Here is a 20,248-nt window from a genome sequence, read left to right as displayed (position 1 = left end):
GGTTAAACACAAGTATGAGGAGTTATGACTCATCAAACTTGGAAAGGCAATAAGACCCCTTTTCACAGATCCGGTCACATATACCTGCATAATTACTAGTATTCTGTGGTCACTCAGCCGTGGTGCAAGTTGTGTTTGTCTACATGCACTTGCTTCTTGATTTGATCATCATTCATCAATTTTACTATAGCTGTCATGTACAGTCAAGTACAACTAGGGCTATTATTATTATTATTATTACTGTGTAAACCTCACAGAGAGTATATAACACAGATAATGGTACAAATGAGTTCTATAATTACAGAGTGGTAGATGTTGAAACACAACATCAAGCTTGATTTCATTAATTTTGTTCATCACATGGTTTTACAGGTACATGTTGTTTGGAGTTGGCTGACTTCACTTGTTGCTTTGGAAAGTAGCTGCTTCCCTCAGAATTATCTTACCATGCTTGATTCTATAACGTTTTCCTTCCTTGTTAAGATTAGCTAGTTCTGCACGAAGTTGTTTGCTCTTTTGTTGTTCTAGTGGAGTCAAGTCCGGCTATAACTAGCTCACCCTTCTTTTTAGTCTCTAACATAACGGCAACCAAATAATTGTTTTGCAATAACTCCCACGTGAGTCACGTATCGTTAACAAGTAATCACGTGATAGAGATGATGAGCATAGTACAGGCACATGCCTTTTGTGTATCCCTTTAAACAATTTGATAATAATAATAATATAGCATTAATTGAAAATAATACTAGAAGATGATTCGGTTTGAGACGAAGTGGCCCTGTGGAAAAAGATACGTGGACTATTCGAGTGTGAGATTACTGATTAAACTTAAAGGAGAGTATAGCATTGTCTTATAAGAGAACAGCCGGTACGTGTTGTCTAGATCTCAACCGGTCGCAGATCTGAACTCAGGACATGCATGCAGCCCCGGTAGGGGTAGTCTCAGTATTGTCTATGATTAATACAAGATCGTTCAGAGAGAATGGTCTTTTGTTGCAGAATTTAAGATGAGGTGTGTATAAGTATAAAATTATTTATAAATGATGCATGTGTCATTGTCTAACAATTCCATTAATAAAAGCAACTTTCCTCTACTTAGCTGGCTTCCCTGATTGAGTTACTTGGGTGTTGATCAAATCCTTCTAGGTATTTGTCCCGTTATCACTTTTCACTTTAATTTAAAAGCTTTTGCTTTAGGTTCCTTGGCTTATAGTAAACACCTCGTACATGCATGCTCTCTGCCCCCAGTGCCTAACTGGTAAACCAAATTAAAAGAAAAAAAATCCACATTGCTGTTAGTCTCATTTAATTAGCCAGACCCTTTTATTTTTCTCACCCACATTGCGAGGCTAAATTAAAGGTTAGCTAGTTTGAGGGTTGGCTAGTGTTCTACTGTGCGCCTACTGTCCATGAATGAATATTACTTGCACACTTCGCCATTATAGCACTCAGTGCATCAATTACCATGCTGTGGCATATCATACAGTATGGTAGTACTGTATATTAGGGATCATGGAGATTTGGGTTTTCCTAGCCAAAAAAATCACCCAAAACCTGCTTCAAAACTCCATTCTGGCACCTTGGCAGTATTGGTTAGGTACAACCAAACCCAAAAGTGCCTTCAGTACGATCCTAAAGGCTTCCAATAAATTGTTACGAAATAAAAAAAAATGAATGGAATTTTATACTGACTGACTGCCTGCCTGCCTGCCTGCCTGCCTGCCTGCCTGCCTGCCTGCCTGCCTGCCTGCCTGCCTGCCTGCCTGCCTGCCTGCCTGCCTGCCTGCCTGCCTGCCTGCCTGCCTGCCTGCCTGCCTGCCTGCCTGCCTGCCTGCCTGCCTGCCTGCCTGCCTGCCTGCCTGCCTGCCTGCCTGCCTGCCTGCCTGCCTGCCTGCCTGCCTGCCTGCCTGATACCTTCAGGCAAGCATAACTCGATAACGGCTAAGGCTACAGGCTTGATTTTTTCACTGTTCGACGTTGCTTCGTCCCGAGACGTGCCTTTTGGCATACTGTAGTACGTAAAATGCACGCATCATGGACTTACCTTTGTCCTTCTTTGTGTCCCATTTCTTTTTGCTTACAGCCAAAGGTGTCGATTTGCGGTAGCGTGATGCATGGCTTCCCTACAGTGCATTTGTAAATGGGAATCGTCCGTATTTTCCGTGGTGACTGGACTGATTGTAGAGATGATTCTAACACTGTTCTTTGTTTGTAACGCTGTGTAACGGGCTGAACATAGTTGAAAGCGAAGCGTAATATAGCCGCTGCACTTACGGGGCAGTAATTGATAGTTGGGGGCACGCGTATCGTTGTAATAGAGGATATGCACTGCCGAATACATTCTAATGAACACGTGATTTTTTCATACGTCATGACGGTGAACGGAATGCGAATCGATTCATTACATGGACGGTAGATCAGTTACGAGCAATTCTTACTAAGTGACATATCCTTCTGCCTAAGAAGTAGTACATCCGGCGAGAAGAAGCTGGCCCGTGGCTTTAGTGGCGAGTTCCAGTTCGAACATTCATTCACTGCCCATACTTTTATGAGTTTTTCGTGACCTTGTGGTAATCGTTCACGACAACAGAAAGCCTGCTTGTAGCTTAAAAAAGGCGAGTTATACTTCGAGCCGCATTCACTACCCAGTACTTTTATATGGAATTTTCGTAAATCTTCGATAGTCGTTCACCATCAACTTTTTTTGGAAGCGCCGCGCCGCTGATCATTTTTCGTTCGAATAATATAGCATGCATATCCTCTATTTCGTGGTGACAGGATTGTTGCAGAGGGACTTCTTTTATGTTTTTCGTCTGTGACGCTGTGTAACGGGCTGAACATAGCTGAAATCGAAGCGTAGTGGCCACTGTACTTTCGAAGCAGTTTGTGATAGCTGGGGCGCGCATTCAGACGAAACCATTAATTCTGGCGCCATCCTTTCTTTTGATGCGGTATGCGTGGGTTCACCATTCATAATAATGTTACAAAAAAAGTTAACAAACAAATTAAAGGAAAAATTAGAAATTTTAAGTTCGATTAGGGATCATAAAAAAACAAGTAGGGAAACAAGGGAGGTTGCCTACACCTCCAGATATACTAGTGAACATTTAATCCCTAATTCAGTCTTGGTCTTGGGTATAGACTGTATTAGGGATTAAATGTTTACTAGTATATCTGGAGGTGTAGGCAACCTCCCTTGTTTCCCTACTTGTTTTCTATGATCCCTAATCGAACTTAAAATTTCTAATTTTTCCTTTAACTTGTATTATTACGGCCGGTATGGTCCCCACTTTTCCATCACGACACTGTGTGTATAATGTGTAATTGTCAATGCAGTGGATCCTCTATTGATATCTTTGGGACCATGTCAAGATTTTATAATCACATCAATGGAACCGTGGTATGTATATATCAAAGTGTCTGAATTTTAGGATGTCCTTTTTGAGAGGTTCCATAATAGATTGTAACACATTTAAACAGGCTGTAGGACCAGGTGTCCTACAGACCTTCAGCACCTGTGCTGTAAAGTCTATATACTGTGTAGTTTATTAGCTAGGTACTGTTGATGTTAAGATAACAGTCAGTTTTCATTTTACTGTAGTTATACTGTTTATCAGATGTTACAAGTGGCAGATTCTATCCCTGGACCGATCACGAAGTACCCTGAAGAGTTTGAGAAAGATGATGACACTAATTATCACATGGATTTATTGTGTCAACATCCAACCTCAGGGCCACCAACTATGACATCACGCTGGCTGATAAACATCAGGTAATGTAACATGTATAGGGAACTCCTTTTCTGTACTTTGAGAGTTGGGACCAATATAATTTTTATTATTTAAGACCATGGAAGTGTTGTACATTACTTTGTTTTGTTATTCTCTATACAGAGCAAGTTGATAGCTGGTAGGATCATTCCTGCTATTGCTACTATTACCTCACTGGTTGTTGGGTTGGTGTGTCTGGAGATGTATGTATGAGGTGTGCTTGCCTGTTTGTGTGTAGTAGTGTCTGTTTGTACACAAGTGTGTTCTGCGTGTGTATTTTACATATCCATGTGTTTGTCTGTATATTGTGTATGCTTGTCTATGCGTACGTCTATGTATCATTTTTTATGTGTGTTGTACTGATTCCCACTTTTTAGGCTAAACTGATACCCGATATTTTTTTGCCCTATTTTACCAATAGTTTAACTGATACCCGATTGTAGGGCTCTACAAGTTACACTGGTGCATAATGCACTAAAAGTGCTGCTCGTAAAACTAATGCTGTGAAGTTGTACACATAACACAAGTCAAAGCTGCTAATCAGACAAGTGGGCTAGTGCTCCAACCATCACTGTTTATAATTGTGGTTACCACAAAACATAAACAAACAACCTACTGTAGGTACATGCCAGAGCCTTTGACACCAGCCCTCCAGTGGTTCTGCAGCTGCTAAAGCTGAATAGACTAATAATCTGCTGGCCACAGCCCATTTCTGATTATGGATTATGGTAAAAACAGCTAATTATCGTAAAACAGCTAATCATAGGCAGTACAATGCTAGTGTTAACTATACACCATGTTGTGTGTAGTATGTACTGTATGTTTGTGAGCATGCACACACAACGTGTACTATATGTGACCAGATCTGCAAGAATCCCATATGTTAGCTCAAGCCTAATTTTAGACAGGTAGTATACACCTGTATTAGAATGCAATAAACGCAATGAATGAAATATTAATTTATGAAATCGAAAAAAATCCGTAAATTTTTTGAGCACGTGTTTCACAATGAAGGAAGGTGATAACAGCAAAAACTATGGTAACATCATGATCCCCAAAGCAAGAGGAGTTCGAAAATCTTTGTTTCGTGTCAGTACTTCTAAGGAGAGAGAAGATTCATATGAGTGTTAGTTTGCCTTATGTTGGACAAGCAGTTCGTCGTCATTTTGTCGTCGTGTTTTTGCCTTCACCCATCAGGCCTGAAAGACACAACTTTCCCAGTAATGGATTCACCTGTTAATGGAGAATCCAATGGTGACAGTTGCATCTTGGTAAAGGACTACATTCGAAAGTTATGACTGTTTATTTAAACGCCTGTAGTTAGTTTCCGTATTGTCACTGTACAAATCGATTTCTCTGCTGTTGCCACTTTGTAGCACTGTAACTTCGAAAGTTCTTGGCTTCTAGAGCTGAAACTTCAGTTGACCATCCCTTAATTTGGCTATGTAGATAAAGAAAATGGAATAAAATGGAGTTTGAAAATGCTCTAATGTACTGTATGGGGTTCTTGCAGGTCCAGTCACATATTGTGTCGCTTGTGTAGCATATCTTCTCCTCTTGTGTGTGTACATGTTTGTGTATGCAACAGAAGTTACCTTGGCAAAAGTAAACTAACGAGTTACTATATACAATACGAGTTCCTTTTAATGACAAAGTAGATTTATAATCATAATACACTTTCTCTACTAGTAAGGGTTTGTACTAATGGTATGAAACTGATGACAACTCACAGATCAACTGCTATTCTTATTAACGCACCCCTGTATGTAGCATGAGTCCCATGTTTCCTGTACTTTTTCCATTGTTCTTGAGGAGTATAACATGCCGTGAGGAGTGAATTGTATCTGGTTGAGCCTCTAAACTATAGACACTTTAGGACCAACTGATTTAATGAAATTTTGCTGGTATAAGGAGGTTATCTTTTTCAAAGGCAAAATTGTGTTGGTAGTGATTTATGGGGACCTTCTAAACTATCTTTAATAGTGGGCTTAAATTTACATTGTCAGAGTCTGTTTCCAATTTTCCAGCTTTCTCCATAACAATTGTTCACTGACACACTTGTACACTATTCCTACAGGGAACTACATGGACAGGAGGTGTGTGTTCTACTGCAAGCCACTGTTAGAGTCAGGTACACTGGGTACTAAGGGGAACACACAAGTTGTCCTGCCCCACAAGACTGAGAGTTACTCCTCCACTCAAGACCCTCCCAACAAGCAGATACCAATTTGTACCCTTAAGAACTTCCCCAATAAGATTCACCATACACTACAGGTATATAGCACGTGTGTCTTATATTAGGAATGATTTATGAGATCGTGCTTACATGTGTGAACTTGTTAGTTGCTAAAATGGTGAAGGATGGTGTAGGCAAGTGACCTTTCTAACAGAGTGTGTGTGATTGAGGGAGTGCTAGATAAACTGTGTTGGGATACTGTGCCAGTGACAAACCTGCATTGAACGTGACTGTTTTATTAGAGTGTTTGCTGTGGAAGATAGTGTTTGTTCTATTAGAGTACTTTAGCAACTTCAGTTAAGCCAAACATTATATATTTTTTGACCATGTTAGAGTCAGATAGATTAAGGGAAGAATGCATGAACTGTATGCTATTATTGCTATTATTCTTACTGTAGTGGGCAAGGGACACATTTGAAGGACTGTTTGTATAGCCAGCTTAGAATGCTAACCAGCATGCCAGGTTGGTGGTGTGTGTTGTACTAGTATCATTGAAGTTTTTTTATTTGAGTTGTTTGTCTCATCTCCATGGTAACCTCCATTTAGAGTTTGTACATACATGATATATCATTTGCTTCTATCCCACTGAAGCCTTACATCAAAGTATAAAACGAATTTTATCCTGGGAATAGAAGTTAAAAAGACAGTGTGCCAGTATTGTTTACATGGTGAAGCCGTTTAAGTTTATGATGCAACATTACCTAATTGCATGACGTAGAATAATAAAGTAGTGGGCAAAGTTTGTAAAGTGTGCTTTAGTCTTGTAAATGGTATTAACCTACTGCTGTGAAAGCATAGTGATGTACAGCTGTATGAAATTAATGGTACGCAACAACCTATGTTCATGTATCACAACCAAGTGAGTGGTCAGACCGCTACCATCAATCAAAGTGCTACACAGCGATTGTCACGAGGTACCTGTTTATCGTCTGCTACAGTGTTGTGCAGCTGGAAAAACGTATTAGACTATATCTTGCGTGGCTAACTAGTGATGTTCAAGTGTGGATCCTACCTTCCTGGTATATACTTGCCATAAAAGTGTGTGTGTATAATTCCGGTTATGCAATGATTTTACTGGCAATGAAATAACGCAGAATTGAATGGCTTCGATACCGAAGCACTGTTCCTTTAAACCCCAGTAGGTAAGTATCAAAGGCAAGTTGATTTACACATTCAGTTCAATCAAAGGTAGCATGAAGCCATAGTATATCTTAAAACTAAAAGCACAGCACAAATTATAACCAACTTTATGTTATAACAAGTATGACGTTACTGTAATTAACACTTTTTTCAGTAATTGTCACGTTAAAGAGTAGTGTGCTTTGAAGTGTGGGATAGAAGCCAGTTGAGCACACCTGCACTCGTAGGATATCTTTGTTATTAATACTTTGGCCTTGGCTTTGCCTCAGCCTCAGCCTCGGGTTGATAACAACGATATCCTGGGATTTAACTATAACTTAATGACCCATTCACAGCCAAATTGTCAGGGACCACTGGCCGAATTACCAAATTGCCTCATACTAACCGTCCAATACACAGAACTACTTAGTAACCATATATCTAAATACTCGCTATAAACTAAGGAGATGAACTGTGTTGTTTTGTTTACAAAACAGTAACCACAACAAAGTTATCAAATGAAATAGTCTAAACTTTAATGAAAACCAGCCCGAACAAACAATGGAACTATTTACAAAGGTGTATTACACTCCAAAGAGCTATTCTATACAGTTTACTTACAGTGTGATCCATTCCACAGCTGGTTTCTTCGTGATTTGTCTCATTTCCAGTGATGTGCCCAGGTTTAGAAGAGTGGTGGCTACAAGAGACAGGGTTGGATCCAGAAATGTAGTGTGGGGCCTTAACTTTGTATGTCAGAGGTGATTCTGTAGTGGTTGGTGAGTGGTAGTGGTGGCTATTTTATTTGAGTGGTGGTTGGTACCGACCACTGTGTGGGCACATCCCTGCATTTCCCATTTTGCTGTTGCGCATGCGTATATACACTCGTGTCCACCATGCCATGTCTGGGATAAAGTAGTTGACTATCAACTTTACCTGTCTCCACTTTATGCTATTACATAACAAACGTGTACTAGTCTGGGAAGAATCCGGTTATCCCAGAAATGGGACCTCTATGGGTGTGTCTGTTTTAGTTTTGCTATGAAACTCATTTTACAAGTTATAGCGATGCTAAAGTATATTCTATGAGTGAGTTATAATGCCATGCCGCCATATGGCCATATGGTGGCAGTGGCTGTTAATGGGTTATAATAGTATTACTGTTAGTTTTGTGACTCATATACCTTACCCGCCTTGGTCTGCATGCCGTTTAAACTAAAGGATACTGATTTCATTGGCTACAGTGCTTTCTATTTAAATACCGTGGCCATCCACCTTAGTAGTTGGATCACCACAACTACTATTACTCACAGTTAGAATACAGCTACATTGGCAGACTTTTGTTTCCTAATATGTAGTGGTGATGTAATTCTGCATCGTACACCATCATGCATCATGTGATCCCCACACATGATCAGTGTGTAACAGTGATGCTACAACATGTCACACTATCAAGCAGTGACTTGTATAACTAATAGTGTCTACAAGTCTCATGGAATAGTGTACATTAACCATCCCTCACTAGCTGTGTGTTCAGTGATGGTGTAGTGTTTCTAAATTTCATTGGCTTGTTGTGCACAAGGACAATCTTTTAATCCAGCCTGATTGTGTTTACGCAAGACTATGACTGTTACAGGGAAAAAAGTTGCTAAGATCTTTTTTTTTTGTGTACACTGTATGTGTAATAGTGAAAAAGTGTACATTCATTACTGAACTTTTCAATATCATTTAGTGATCCCAAGTTTATTTCTAAGACAATGAAGCAGAGTGGAATGCAGTCGGTTAGTGCACCAATTTATTAGACTTACACAGAATGATGTCATGTGGTGAGCATTAGATGGAGATACTCCAGCAGCTCAAGTCCAGTATAGTCAACAAGCCGGGATCATTTGATGATTGTATAACATGGGCTCGTAATCAGTTCCAAGAATATTACTACAATACCATCTCTCAATTGTTGTTTAACTTCCCAGCAGATCATGTGAGCAGTAAACTAAATACCACAATCAATTGTAATAATGTTATCCTCCTCAGGTAACCTAATCTGGTCAACCATTCTGGAGTGGTCCCAAAAGATGCCCCAAACCAATTATTTTTGACCCCACTGAGGTAAGTTATGTATTGGTATGTGATATTAGACTTGGTGGGTTCGTTCTCTGGAAACACTTTGCAGTCATGAAACTCTTCCTATGTCAAATGCACATTATATTTGTGAAGTTTGCCACTACCTGAAATATAACATTCTTTTTTATGGCAGTACTCCCATTAGTACATGTCTTCTTATCACTGTAGACTTTACACATGAACTTTATAGTGTCTGCATCAATATTATTTGCTTAAGATTTATGGGATAAAGCGTACGTTTACCACTGTGGTTTGAATTATAGTCACATTTGTACAGTACAAACCTGTGGCTTGTTTTGCACAGAGGGAAAGTTTGACAAATCAAGCAATTGTTGAAATTTGACAAAGCATGTGCCGTGTTTCATTAAACACTGCATGTTAACTTGTGTGCCATATGCCATTGCATATAGCTATGTGACCTGAAAACCAGCCGTTTTTGCAAAATTCTATTTGCCATAAACTATATTGAAATACACTGGGTAAAAAATTTACGTACGTTTTAATCGTGTTCATATGCATGGAAATTAAGCTCAAATCAATAAAATCTATATACCACTGGATTTGCCTGTTTATGTAGAGTAAGAAAATCTTTGTTTTGTGTTAGCAAAGCAAAGGATACGTGAGTTATGGGTGCTTATTTACGATGCAGTAAAACCAGTGTTCAGCATCGTCATTCATTTCTTCGTTAGAATGGCCTTCTTTGTCAACCCGGAGGAGTACAGGGAAAGCACTATACCTTGATTGATTTGCCAGTTCATGATGCACAAATTGAGCCAAGTCCCATCTTTGTAGCTTGTTTCAATCGTGAGTTATGATCGATTATCTAAGCGCCTGTAAATTATTTCCCGTATTGTTGCTGTACAAATCAGTTTATCACTGTTCCAGCTGTCAAGCGCTATAACTCCCAAGACCATTCATCACAAAAGGCTGAAACTTTGGCTGTCCACTCTTGTTACTATAGATTACAGAGATGCAATAAAATGGAATTTGTGGAATGTATGAAAACGGCCAGTTTTTGCTCAGTCAGTCACATATAAGTACTATTAGTTAGTACTAACTACAAGCTCAGTTTATATCCCTCTGGAATAGTGGATATAGGATCACTCATGTTTTATTTGAACTACATTTGAGGACACCACAATGTGTACTTCAAGCTCAGTACAGTTGATTAGAGATCCGCCGATTATGCTGGCGTAATAATGAGCATAATAGGTGCCTGAAAGCATTGAGCATAATGCTAGCATAATAGGCAGAACATTGTGCATTACCATAAATTCTTATTTATCAAAATACATATCACAGAAAAAGATTGATATAATCTAATAGAACAGTCAGAAAATAATCAGACAGCTGACTGTTCTATTAGAGCATATCAAACTTTTCTGTGACATGCAGTTTGACAAGCAAGGATTTTGACTACTTCAGCAACTATTTTTCCATTAAGTGCAAATTTACTAGAAAAACATAAGAACTGAGGTATCAAGTATAATTTAAGCACGATAGGTAAATATTGAGCATTAATTTAAGCATAATAGGCATAGAGAGTTTTCATTGCGTGAGCAAAAATTACGTAATTTGTTTAATCTGCCATATTGGAGCACCACTGCTGCTTTACTTGTGGAACAATGCCTTTATAATGTCTGGAGCAGCAAATATTATTTTGTCGTCGTATGCAAGTAGTTTACCAGATGAAGTGAAGTCTCGTTACTTTAGACAAGGTCAGAATAATTGGTAGAATCGATCCTTTTTGTACCACTACGCTTGGACGTCTAGAACGGAGTGACGATTGTCCTCCTGTGACTTGTTGTCGTATTTGGTGCTTAGGACTAGTTTTATAACAACAGAACAGTTTGTAGCAAGAAAGGGACTCGAGGCATACAATCAATTTGTGTGTGGCTGGGTAAAAGAAGTAGTGACATACAAGGCTGTTGAAAAATTTGTTACAACTGGAAGGGTGAGAAATGCTGCTTGCACAAGACTGTAATGCATGTGTAATGAAAGGGTGTGTAGTATTATTGTGTTGCTGTCATTTAGGTATTTCACTCCCAACGATTGAGTGGCACTCCGTTGAAGTGTTGGTTGATAATAGAACAAGATGGTCTAGTCTGTTGTGCCCACTGCAACTGCATGGCAGGGCTTGGTGAAGTATGTACTCATGTAGCTGCTGTGCTGTTCTACTTAGAAGCACTAAACAGAATCGAAGGAGGGAGGACCTGTACTGATGGTCAATGTGCTTGGATATTGCCATCTTCACTTAAATCGGCACAGTACCTACCTATCAAGGATATTGATTTTACTTCTGCCCGAGGTAAAAAGCGGAAGCTACATGACATGATTGATGGGTGTGATAGTCCAAAAGAAGTGCAGAAGTCCAAAGAAGTGCAGAAGTCCAAAGAAGTGCAGAAGTCCAAAGAAGTGCAGAAGTCCAAAGAAGGCACAAGATCAACAGATGGTGAATTAGCACAGCTTTTTAACAATTTGAGTGTTACTGGACCGATGCTTGCTGTGCTATCAGTTGTCCCAGAGCACTCTGATGCATATGTGCTAAAGACGAGCTTGTCAACATTCCCCCAGCCTATCACTTCGCTTCATAAGCCTGAGTATGTCACCCTTGAATGTGACAATTTACTTGATGTGTGTGAAAGTGTTTCTCTTACTGTTACCAATGAAATGGCTGAGCAGGTTGAGGCACAAACAAGACTACAAGCGAATTCCAAACTTTGGTATAAATATCGAGCAGGAAGAGTTACTGCTTCCAATATGAAAGTAGTATGCCTCACGGATAGTACAAATCCATCAAAGAGCCTTATTAAAAGAATCTGTTACCCCGAGTTGTTTGCATTTGACAGCCCACAAACAGATTGGGGGCGAAAACACAAGCAACTTGGACGAGAGGAGTATGTGAAGGCTGTCAAGAAAGACCATCAAAACTTTCAGGTTTCTGAAAATGGATTGTTTATTAATCCAAGGTGGCCACGCATTGGAGCTTCACCTGATGGTATTGTACAGTGTGACTGCTGTGACAAGCATGTACTTGAGATCAAGTGTCCTTACAGTCATCGTGAGGATAGCATTGAAGATGCAGTAGCCAATGATAGACAATTTTGTCTGGTAAAACAAGGTGATTCATTCCAACTCAATCAGAATCATGCATATTATTACCAAGTTCAAACACAAATTTTCGTTTGTGATGTACCATACTGTGATTTTTGTTTGCTAACTTTTGACTCTTCCAACAAGAAACCTAGTCTGTACATTGAACATATCGAAAGAAATGAATCATTTTGGGATACCTGTGTGGTGAAGTCTGAAAGGTTCTTCAATACTTGCTTGTTGCCAGAGATTTTAGGGCACTGGTATACAAGGCTAACTGTGCCATTGTCCAATGACTTAGAAGGGTCATCTACTAGTTGTCAACCCAGAGTTACACCAGATTTGGATGGTCAATCAAATGATGGAGATAAAAATTTTTGCATTTGTAATGGTCCAGATGAGGGGAAGATGATCTGCTGTGATAGTGACAACTGCAAAATAATGTGGTTTCATCTTGAGTGCTTGAAAATGAGTGAGAAATCTATACCAAAAGGCAAATGGTACTGTGCTGATTGTCGAAAGGACAAAAAATGGAAAGGGAAATCAAGCAAGAGATCTTAGCAAGGTTTTTTGTTTTCATGTAAACAATTAATTCTTATCTTGATTATTCAAATGGTACAACAGACACACATACATTATTTAAGGCACAGCACACTCTAACTATACAGTCAATAGCAGGAATTTCTTCACCAACTCTTTTAGTTACGAAATCAATCCCCGCAATATGGATTTTTTTTGGCAAACACAACCAATAACACACTCTACATGAATTCTCACGTTGGCTACTTTCCTGGTGCTTTCTACCTCTGCTGCTGGTAACTGTTGTTTCCCCTTGGTAAAAGCAGGGATGTGATGCTGTGCCTGCATCATGGCTACTGACTCAGCTATGTCAAACCCTCTATCTGCTAAAGCTATATCGCCAGGTAATAATTTCTTTAAAATGCCACTGTGTTCAGTGAGATGCTTGTCGCTCACTCGACCTCCCCGACATTCTGATACAAATGATACCACTCCCTGAGGTGCAATTCCAAGTAACACTTTGGATGTGTTATGGTGTTTGTAATTGGACCATGTACTAGCACGTGCTGATAGATTTGATGGCCGGTCTATGAATATTTCAAAAAAAGTCGATTATCACAGCTACTTTTTTTCCAAAGGATGCTTGAAAACACATTGGCATGGTCTTTTGAAGAGTATCTCAGTCTGGCCAGATTGTCAGATCTTGAAGTCGCAAGTCCATTTGTTTCAACCATTTCATAAAAATCCTGGATGCAGTAGCTGGTGAAATTCTAAACTGATAAGCCAAAAATTCCAGAGGTGGATTGATGCGAAGTTTCAGGATAACCAGCATGAATTCCTGAAAAGGAGACAATTTGGTGACTCCATCTCTTGGTAATGTTTTGTACACATGATCAAACACAGCCTTCAATACTTTAAAGTTAGTTAAGGTGGTGTACAAGTTTATGGCGTCATCATTTGCATTGAGCAGTATTTCTTCAGTAAAAAGACCTCATAAATGTTTCTCATTCATTAGTTCCAATTGCTCGCTTAAAGATTTGATAGCTTTTTTACTATCAGCAAGCTCCTTCTCCAACAAGGTTACTTTGCTGGAGCACTCACAATCACTTGTCTCCTTTGCCTTGAAATATTGGTGTGCAATTTCGATTTGTTCAGTTGCAATCAGCTCCACCTCTCCACTAATGATTGTATTAATTTCATTAGCCACAAGAGTGGGTAGCACTTCTTCCATTTCCATGTTCACAATTCGTCTTTGGTCTCTTTCCTGTACTCGTTCATACCTCTCAACCACTGCTCTCGAAGTACTATCACGGTTACTACCCTTATGACCAAGATGCAAGGTTGGTAGCTAACTGGGGTTTGTTTGGTCTTACAAATCTGCAGGCGTTCCAGATACAAAATGTTTCGAACAAATCCTGTACTTGTGTAGCGCATGAAAATCAAGGTCTTCTCTGTGAATAGCATAAAGATAACCATCTCGCCGTTGTTTCCTCAACTCGTAGTCTTCCTTTCCTTCTCTGTCATGAACTCTATGAAAAGAAATGTTTTTTATCTTGGTTACTGCCAGGACGAGGATCCGTACGGCTTGTACAATCGAATACCACGGGACGAGGATCCGTACGGCTTGTACAACAGAATACCACGCACTGAACCATTGTTATTCTTGAGGTTACTCGTAGTTGTGATTGTGGTGCTCCAATATGGCGAATTTCGTAAATTACGTAATTTTGCTCACGCGATGAAAACTCTATAGGCAAAATTTTGAGCAGTGCAGCATAGCATAATAGGTAAAATATTGAGCATAATTGGCGGGTCCCTACAGTTGATGGCACTAGTAGGACTCTAGCTTGATGACCCAGTGGTGGTCCTTTGTGACACAGAGTTACTCACAGGCATGGGGCGAAGTACATATAAAAGTAGTTAAGTAAAGTACAAGTACTTTGACACTTGTTGAAGTACAAGTACATGACCTTGTTTGAAGAAAAGTACTTAAGTAAAGTGTGTTACAATTGCGTTATCATGCCATTATGTAGTTCTGGTTGCACCTAATAAACATAAGCTGTGAAAATCTACCATCAGTAAGGCGACATCTTTCTGGAGTAAATACCTTTCCTGCAACACTAAAAAGTCTCTCAACAGGTGCTGAGGAAGATGGTACCCCTAGAACATCTTTTGCTAACCTTGAAAGTAGAGGATATTTCTTTTGGTTGTCTTGCCAATACTTTGCTGGATTTTGGGTTATTGGTAGCGTGTCAGTTTCAATGTATTCATCCACCTGCTTAGTGACTGTACTCAGCTGTTGACTTTCAATTGATGGGGAATGAGAGTTATCATACATGAAGTTGAAAAGTGATGTCCTTTTCTTCTTAGGTGGCGGCTCAGAATTTTCATCAGCTTGCAGGACAGCTACAGTTGACGCAGCAGGAGATAATCTTTCTAATGCTGCTTTAAGCAAATCCAAAGATCTTTCTCTTTCAGCATCATCAAACACCACCTAAGCTTGAAACAGGGGTCTAGGATACAAGCTACAATGTATGTTTCATTTTCCTCGTAATATGGCATACGCCTGTGTAATGATTGTTTAAGTCCACGAACTAATCCAGAGTGGTATTTGGACACCATGTTTTCAATGTGATGATATAATCCTCGAATACAAGGTAAAACATAACCTGCAGATGGAACACAACCAACCTGAACAAATTCTGTTGCCTCTTCAAAAGGAGTTAGAATTTCCACTATATCTTGAAGCAGGTTTTTTTCATGAGTAGTTAACTTGGGAGCATTTTCAAGTTGTGACAACACCGAATCTGAAACAGCAAGCACTGATCGTATCATTTTAAGCTGAGAATTCCATCTAGTTGTATTATCAGCTTGTAGCCTAGTTTCATCCTTAAGGACATCAGCTGCTACTGTTGACCTGCGCACAAATGATACCAAACTAGAGCACCTTTTGATGACTGTGTTGATCTGACCTGCCTTTGCCATACCATCTTTTACCACTAGCTGCAACACATGTGCAAAACAGACATGATGTTCAAATAAGACTTGACTCTCATCAAGGGAAACATTATCACACCTCTCAACCTCTGACTCGCTTTCAGCCTCACTATCATCACTGGCTGTATGATCTTCAACATCTTCATAACCTGGAAGAGTCAGAAACGCCTTCTTTACATTGGATGCACTGTCAGTGATTATGTGCTTCACTTTTTCCCTCACACCAAAATCAGAAATGATTTCATCATACCACATCATAATGTTACCACCAGTATGTCTTCCACTGACTCGATTGCATGCAAGCATAACTGACTCAAGGTTCCAGTCATCTGAAATATAGTGCCCAGTAATGCCCAAATAAGATCGCATTTGTCGATTTGACCAGAGATCAATTGTTAGGTTGATGGTATCAGTCTTCTTCAGCTTGTCTAGTACACTACTTTTTAACTTATCATATTCCTTCTTCAACAAAACTGTGGACAATTGTTTACGGCTTGGCACCTGATACTGAGAATCTAAGATCCTTAACAGTGATTTGAATCGCTTGCTCTCTACTACAGACAGAGGAATGAGGTCATCTGTAATGAAATCGACTACTGCATCAGTTACTAAAATCTGCTTTGGGTGTTGTGAGCTGTATTTTCTTTGGGGCTGCAGTAAATGTGTCAATGTTTGCTATGAATTTGACTGTGATTCATCTTCATCCTGTTGTTCTTTCAAGAGAGTTGCGTGTACTCGTCTCTATTAAAAGATTTTAAAATGGGCAAGTACAATAAACAGCATTCTTACCATATGCTTCCACCAATTTGTAGTAGTCCTAACAGATCCAGTGATTTCCGTGGTGCAATACTTGCACTTAGCCTTAAAATTCTCTGCTGGCAAGACTTTAGGTACTTCATAGTGCTTGAGCACAGCTGGAACCTTCTTCTTAGCTGACATAGCTGCCATAGCTGCCTGCTTCTTAATAAAATTAACTCTGACAGTCCAACAGCAGTCCCACTATTTCCAAGATCATCAGAGAAATGATGGGAGAAGGCTGGATGGAAAACCTTTTAAATACTGTTTCTAAGCAAACTCAGCAAGTGGCAGGTAACTTCAAGCAAAAGCTGACCATGTTAAAATCCCATATCCAGGAACATAACTATTATCTTTGAGCCAACATACAACTTATTCACTTGCATGGTTTGTATACATGTAAATGTACTTCATTGTACTTCAAGTACTTATAAGTACTTCTAAGTACATTAAGTACTTTAAGTACATAGCTTGGGACTTAAGTATAAGTACAAGTACATTACATTTGTACAAAAAGTATTTAAGTATAAGTACAAGTACTCTAAAAGGTGTACTTAAGTGTCCTTAAGTACAAGTACCAAAGTACTTCGCCCCATGCCTGGTTACTCAGCATCATTAGAAGGTTTACACACTTGAATTGTATTATACTATGAGATGTGTAGTGCTAGTCTGACATTTAATAATGTCATGTCATTTTCAGCCAATGAGGATCGAAAGTACATTCATGATGTAGTCTGCAAAGTTCAGGTAGTAAAATTTGAACCCAAATCAGGTTTGTGTTTGTGCATGCGTGCGTGTGTGTGTGTGTTTCTGTGCATGCGTGTGTCTGTCTGTGTGGTGTGTCTGTCTGTGTGGTGTGTCTGTGTGTAGTGTTGTTATGTAATCCATTGTGTTCATTATAGGTATTAAGATAGATACTACTGAAGCTGAAGCTACTGCTTCATCTGGTGCTGCTGCAGGTAATTGAGGGGTGGGGCTTTGAGTGATGAATGTAATATAGAATTTCATTTAAAAAGACTGTTGAGGTTGCTGCACAAACCTGACGGTATTGCAGAATCTGTGGAATCCAGTCGGATACATCAAGCATGTGATTTAATGATTTAACGGGAGACTGCATCAGTTAGAAAAACTGTTTTTCAACAGTGTCCTACAAATAGCATACAGTAAGAAAACAAAGTACAAACACAACGAAGCAACAAAAACATATACAAAACACAACATTAACATGGAGATACAACACATGGAAAGTACAGAAAAAATTAACAATACAATTTCTTAAAAGTAGCTTTAATATCCAATAGACCATTTTTTCTACACAATACAGGGGTAAATCACTGCTCCACGATTAAAAATCCATTTTCCCCAATGTAATGTTAATTGTGGAATAAGCAAATGATGCTTATTACGTCCACTGTGTCCTATGTATATCTCCACATTGATAAACCAATCCCTCAAATAAGATGGACAAAGTTTGTGTATGACTTTAAACACCTGGACTGCTGTATGAAATCAATACCTTTCCATCAGTGTAAGTTTAACAAATGAGCTACACGTGGAAATACCCCACAGGAAACGAAAGTGCAGACGTTCCAAGGGTTTAGAAATTGAAGAAGATGTTACTGCCCAGACAGCATCAAAATAATCGAAAATGGACAAGACAAAAGATTGATATAACTGAGACAATGTATAGTCTGGCACGGTTTAAAGCATACAACTTACATCTTATCCTCTTCAACACATAGTTAACATGTAATTTCCAAGTCAAATGTTGATCTACAATTACATCAAGATAACTTGTACTAGTCACACAGGCAAGAGCCTTTCCATTAATAAACAATGACACAGTGTAATTCTGTAATTTCTGCCAGGATCCTACCAACATTATCACAGACTTGAAATATCTAACTGTAGCCGATTTGCTTGTAACCAACGTTGTATTTGATTAAGATCAGGTTGAAAGTTATCCTGAACATGTTGTAAGTTTTCACTACAACAATGTAGCTCAGTATCATCAGCATACATGTTATCATCAGCATGTTCCACAATTGCTGGTAAATCGTTCACAAATATAGAGAACAATAAAGGCACTAGTATAGAGCTTTTTGGCACTCCAATCTCAACAGAACCCCACTCAAGATAGAAACCACCATGCTTTACTTGTTGTCGATCACTCAGATAAGCTTTTAAACCATGTATGAGCATCACTCACAACACCATAGTGAGTCAGCTTGTCTGATAAAATACTATGATCTAATACTTTTGCCAAGTCCAAAAAGCCAGTAACAGCGAACTTATGTGCATCAACAGCTTTATGCCATGAATCAGCCACATGCACATCTTGTGTTGAGTGATGAGGGCGAAAACCAAATTGGTAGGGTGAAAACAGGTTACACTTCAGAAAATGCAAAACTAATTGGTTGTGTATAACACTGGTAAAACTGAAATCGGATGAAAATTGGTCAAGGATGAACTACTCTTAGACTTCTGTACTGGTATGACAACAGCACATTTCCAAAGACTACAATAACTATAAGATCTGATTGATTACCTTAGCCAGTAACCTACTCAGTGCTAGTGGGCACGCCTTCAAAAATTTCATTGGAAAACTTGATTTGGTACCCTTCGTAGACAAGTGACAAAAAGCACAGTGTCCAAAACATCATCAGCAGCTAGTATTTCCTCTAAAACAGCCACCTCCAACTTACGATAACACCGAACAGAAATAATTTTGTGGCCAGATTGTGCATGGGATCTTCTCATGTGTAGGAAAGTTATTTCCCATTGAAATTACTGTTCGATTAAAAGTATTTTTAAGTAGATGTGTGATCTATTAGTATATAAATGAAACTGCTTGTATTATCCAAACAATTTGCTGAAAATTCATTGTCAGAGACCATTGGGGTTTGAGAGTCCACTGTATAATAATTATGTTTGTACTGTTGTCTACACATTCGTATATCACTTGTTAATATCATGACCTCTTGTTATATTATCAGATGAGAATGAATTACAACAAGTGGCAGATTCTATCCCTGGACCGATCACGATGTATCCAGAAGAGTTTGAGAAAGATGATGACACTAATTATCATATGGACTTTATTGTGTCAACATCCAACCTCAGGGCCACCAACTATGGCATCACACTGGCTGATAAACATCAGGTAATGTAACATGTATAGGGGACTCCTTTTGTGTACTTTTGAGAGTTGGGACCAATATCATTTAAGTGGAAGTGTTGTACATTACTTGTTCTGTTGTTCTCTACACAGAGCAAGTTGATAGCTGGTAGGATCATTCCTGCTATTGCTACTACTACCTCACTGGTTGTTGGGTTGGTGTGTCTGGAGATGTATAAGGTGTGTGTGTGTGTGTTTGTTTTGTGTACATTTGTATGTGCACATATGTAACTGTATGTGTGTGGTGTGTGTTTGTTACTTTGTGTAGTGTACAAGTCTGTGTCTGCCTATCTATTGAGTTTGTAACATACCATCATGTATCTGTTGTATTCTATTTCAGCTGATCAACAAATGTGAGAAGATCGGCACTTACAAGAACGGTTTCATTAATCTTGCTCTGCCGTTCTTTGCCTTCAC

The 20,248-nt window shown here is 39.1% G+C and overlaps 1 protein-coding gene across 1 annotated transcript in view; it reads left to right on the top strand.

Annotated features, from left to right (window-relative positions):
- LOC136252145 (ubiquitin-like modifier-activating enzyme 1) overlaps positions 1-20,248 on the top strand; it is a 571,137-nt gene that overhangs the window by 387,258 nt on the left and 163,631 nt on the right. The window contains exon 26 of the mRNA XM_066044535.1: positions 5,848-6,044. Within this exon, the coding sequence (XP_065900607.1) occupies positions 5,848-6,044 (197 nt within the window). The remainder of the gene's footprint in view (positions 1-5,847; positions 6,045-20,248) is intronic.

Source organism: Dysidea avara, chromosome 4 (genome assembly GCF_963678975.1).
Source record: "Dysidea avara chromosome 4, odDysAvar1.4, whole genome shotgun sequence".
Classification (NCBI taxonomy): domain Eukaryota; kingdom Metazoa; phylum Porifera; class Demospongiae; order Dictyoceratida; family Dysideidae; genus Dysidea; species Dysidea avara.
The sequence above is the reverse complement of the archived record's forward strand: the minus strand, read 5'-3'. Positions and strand labels throughout refer to the sequence as shown.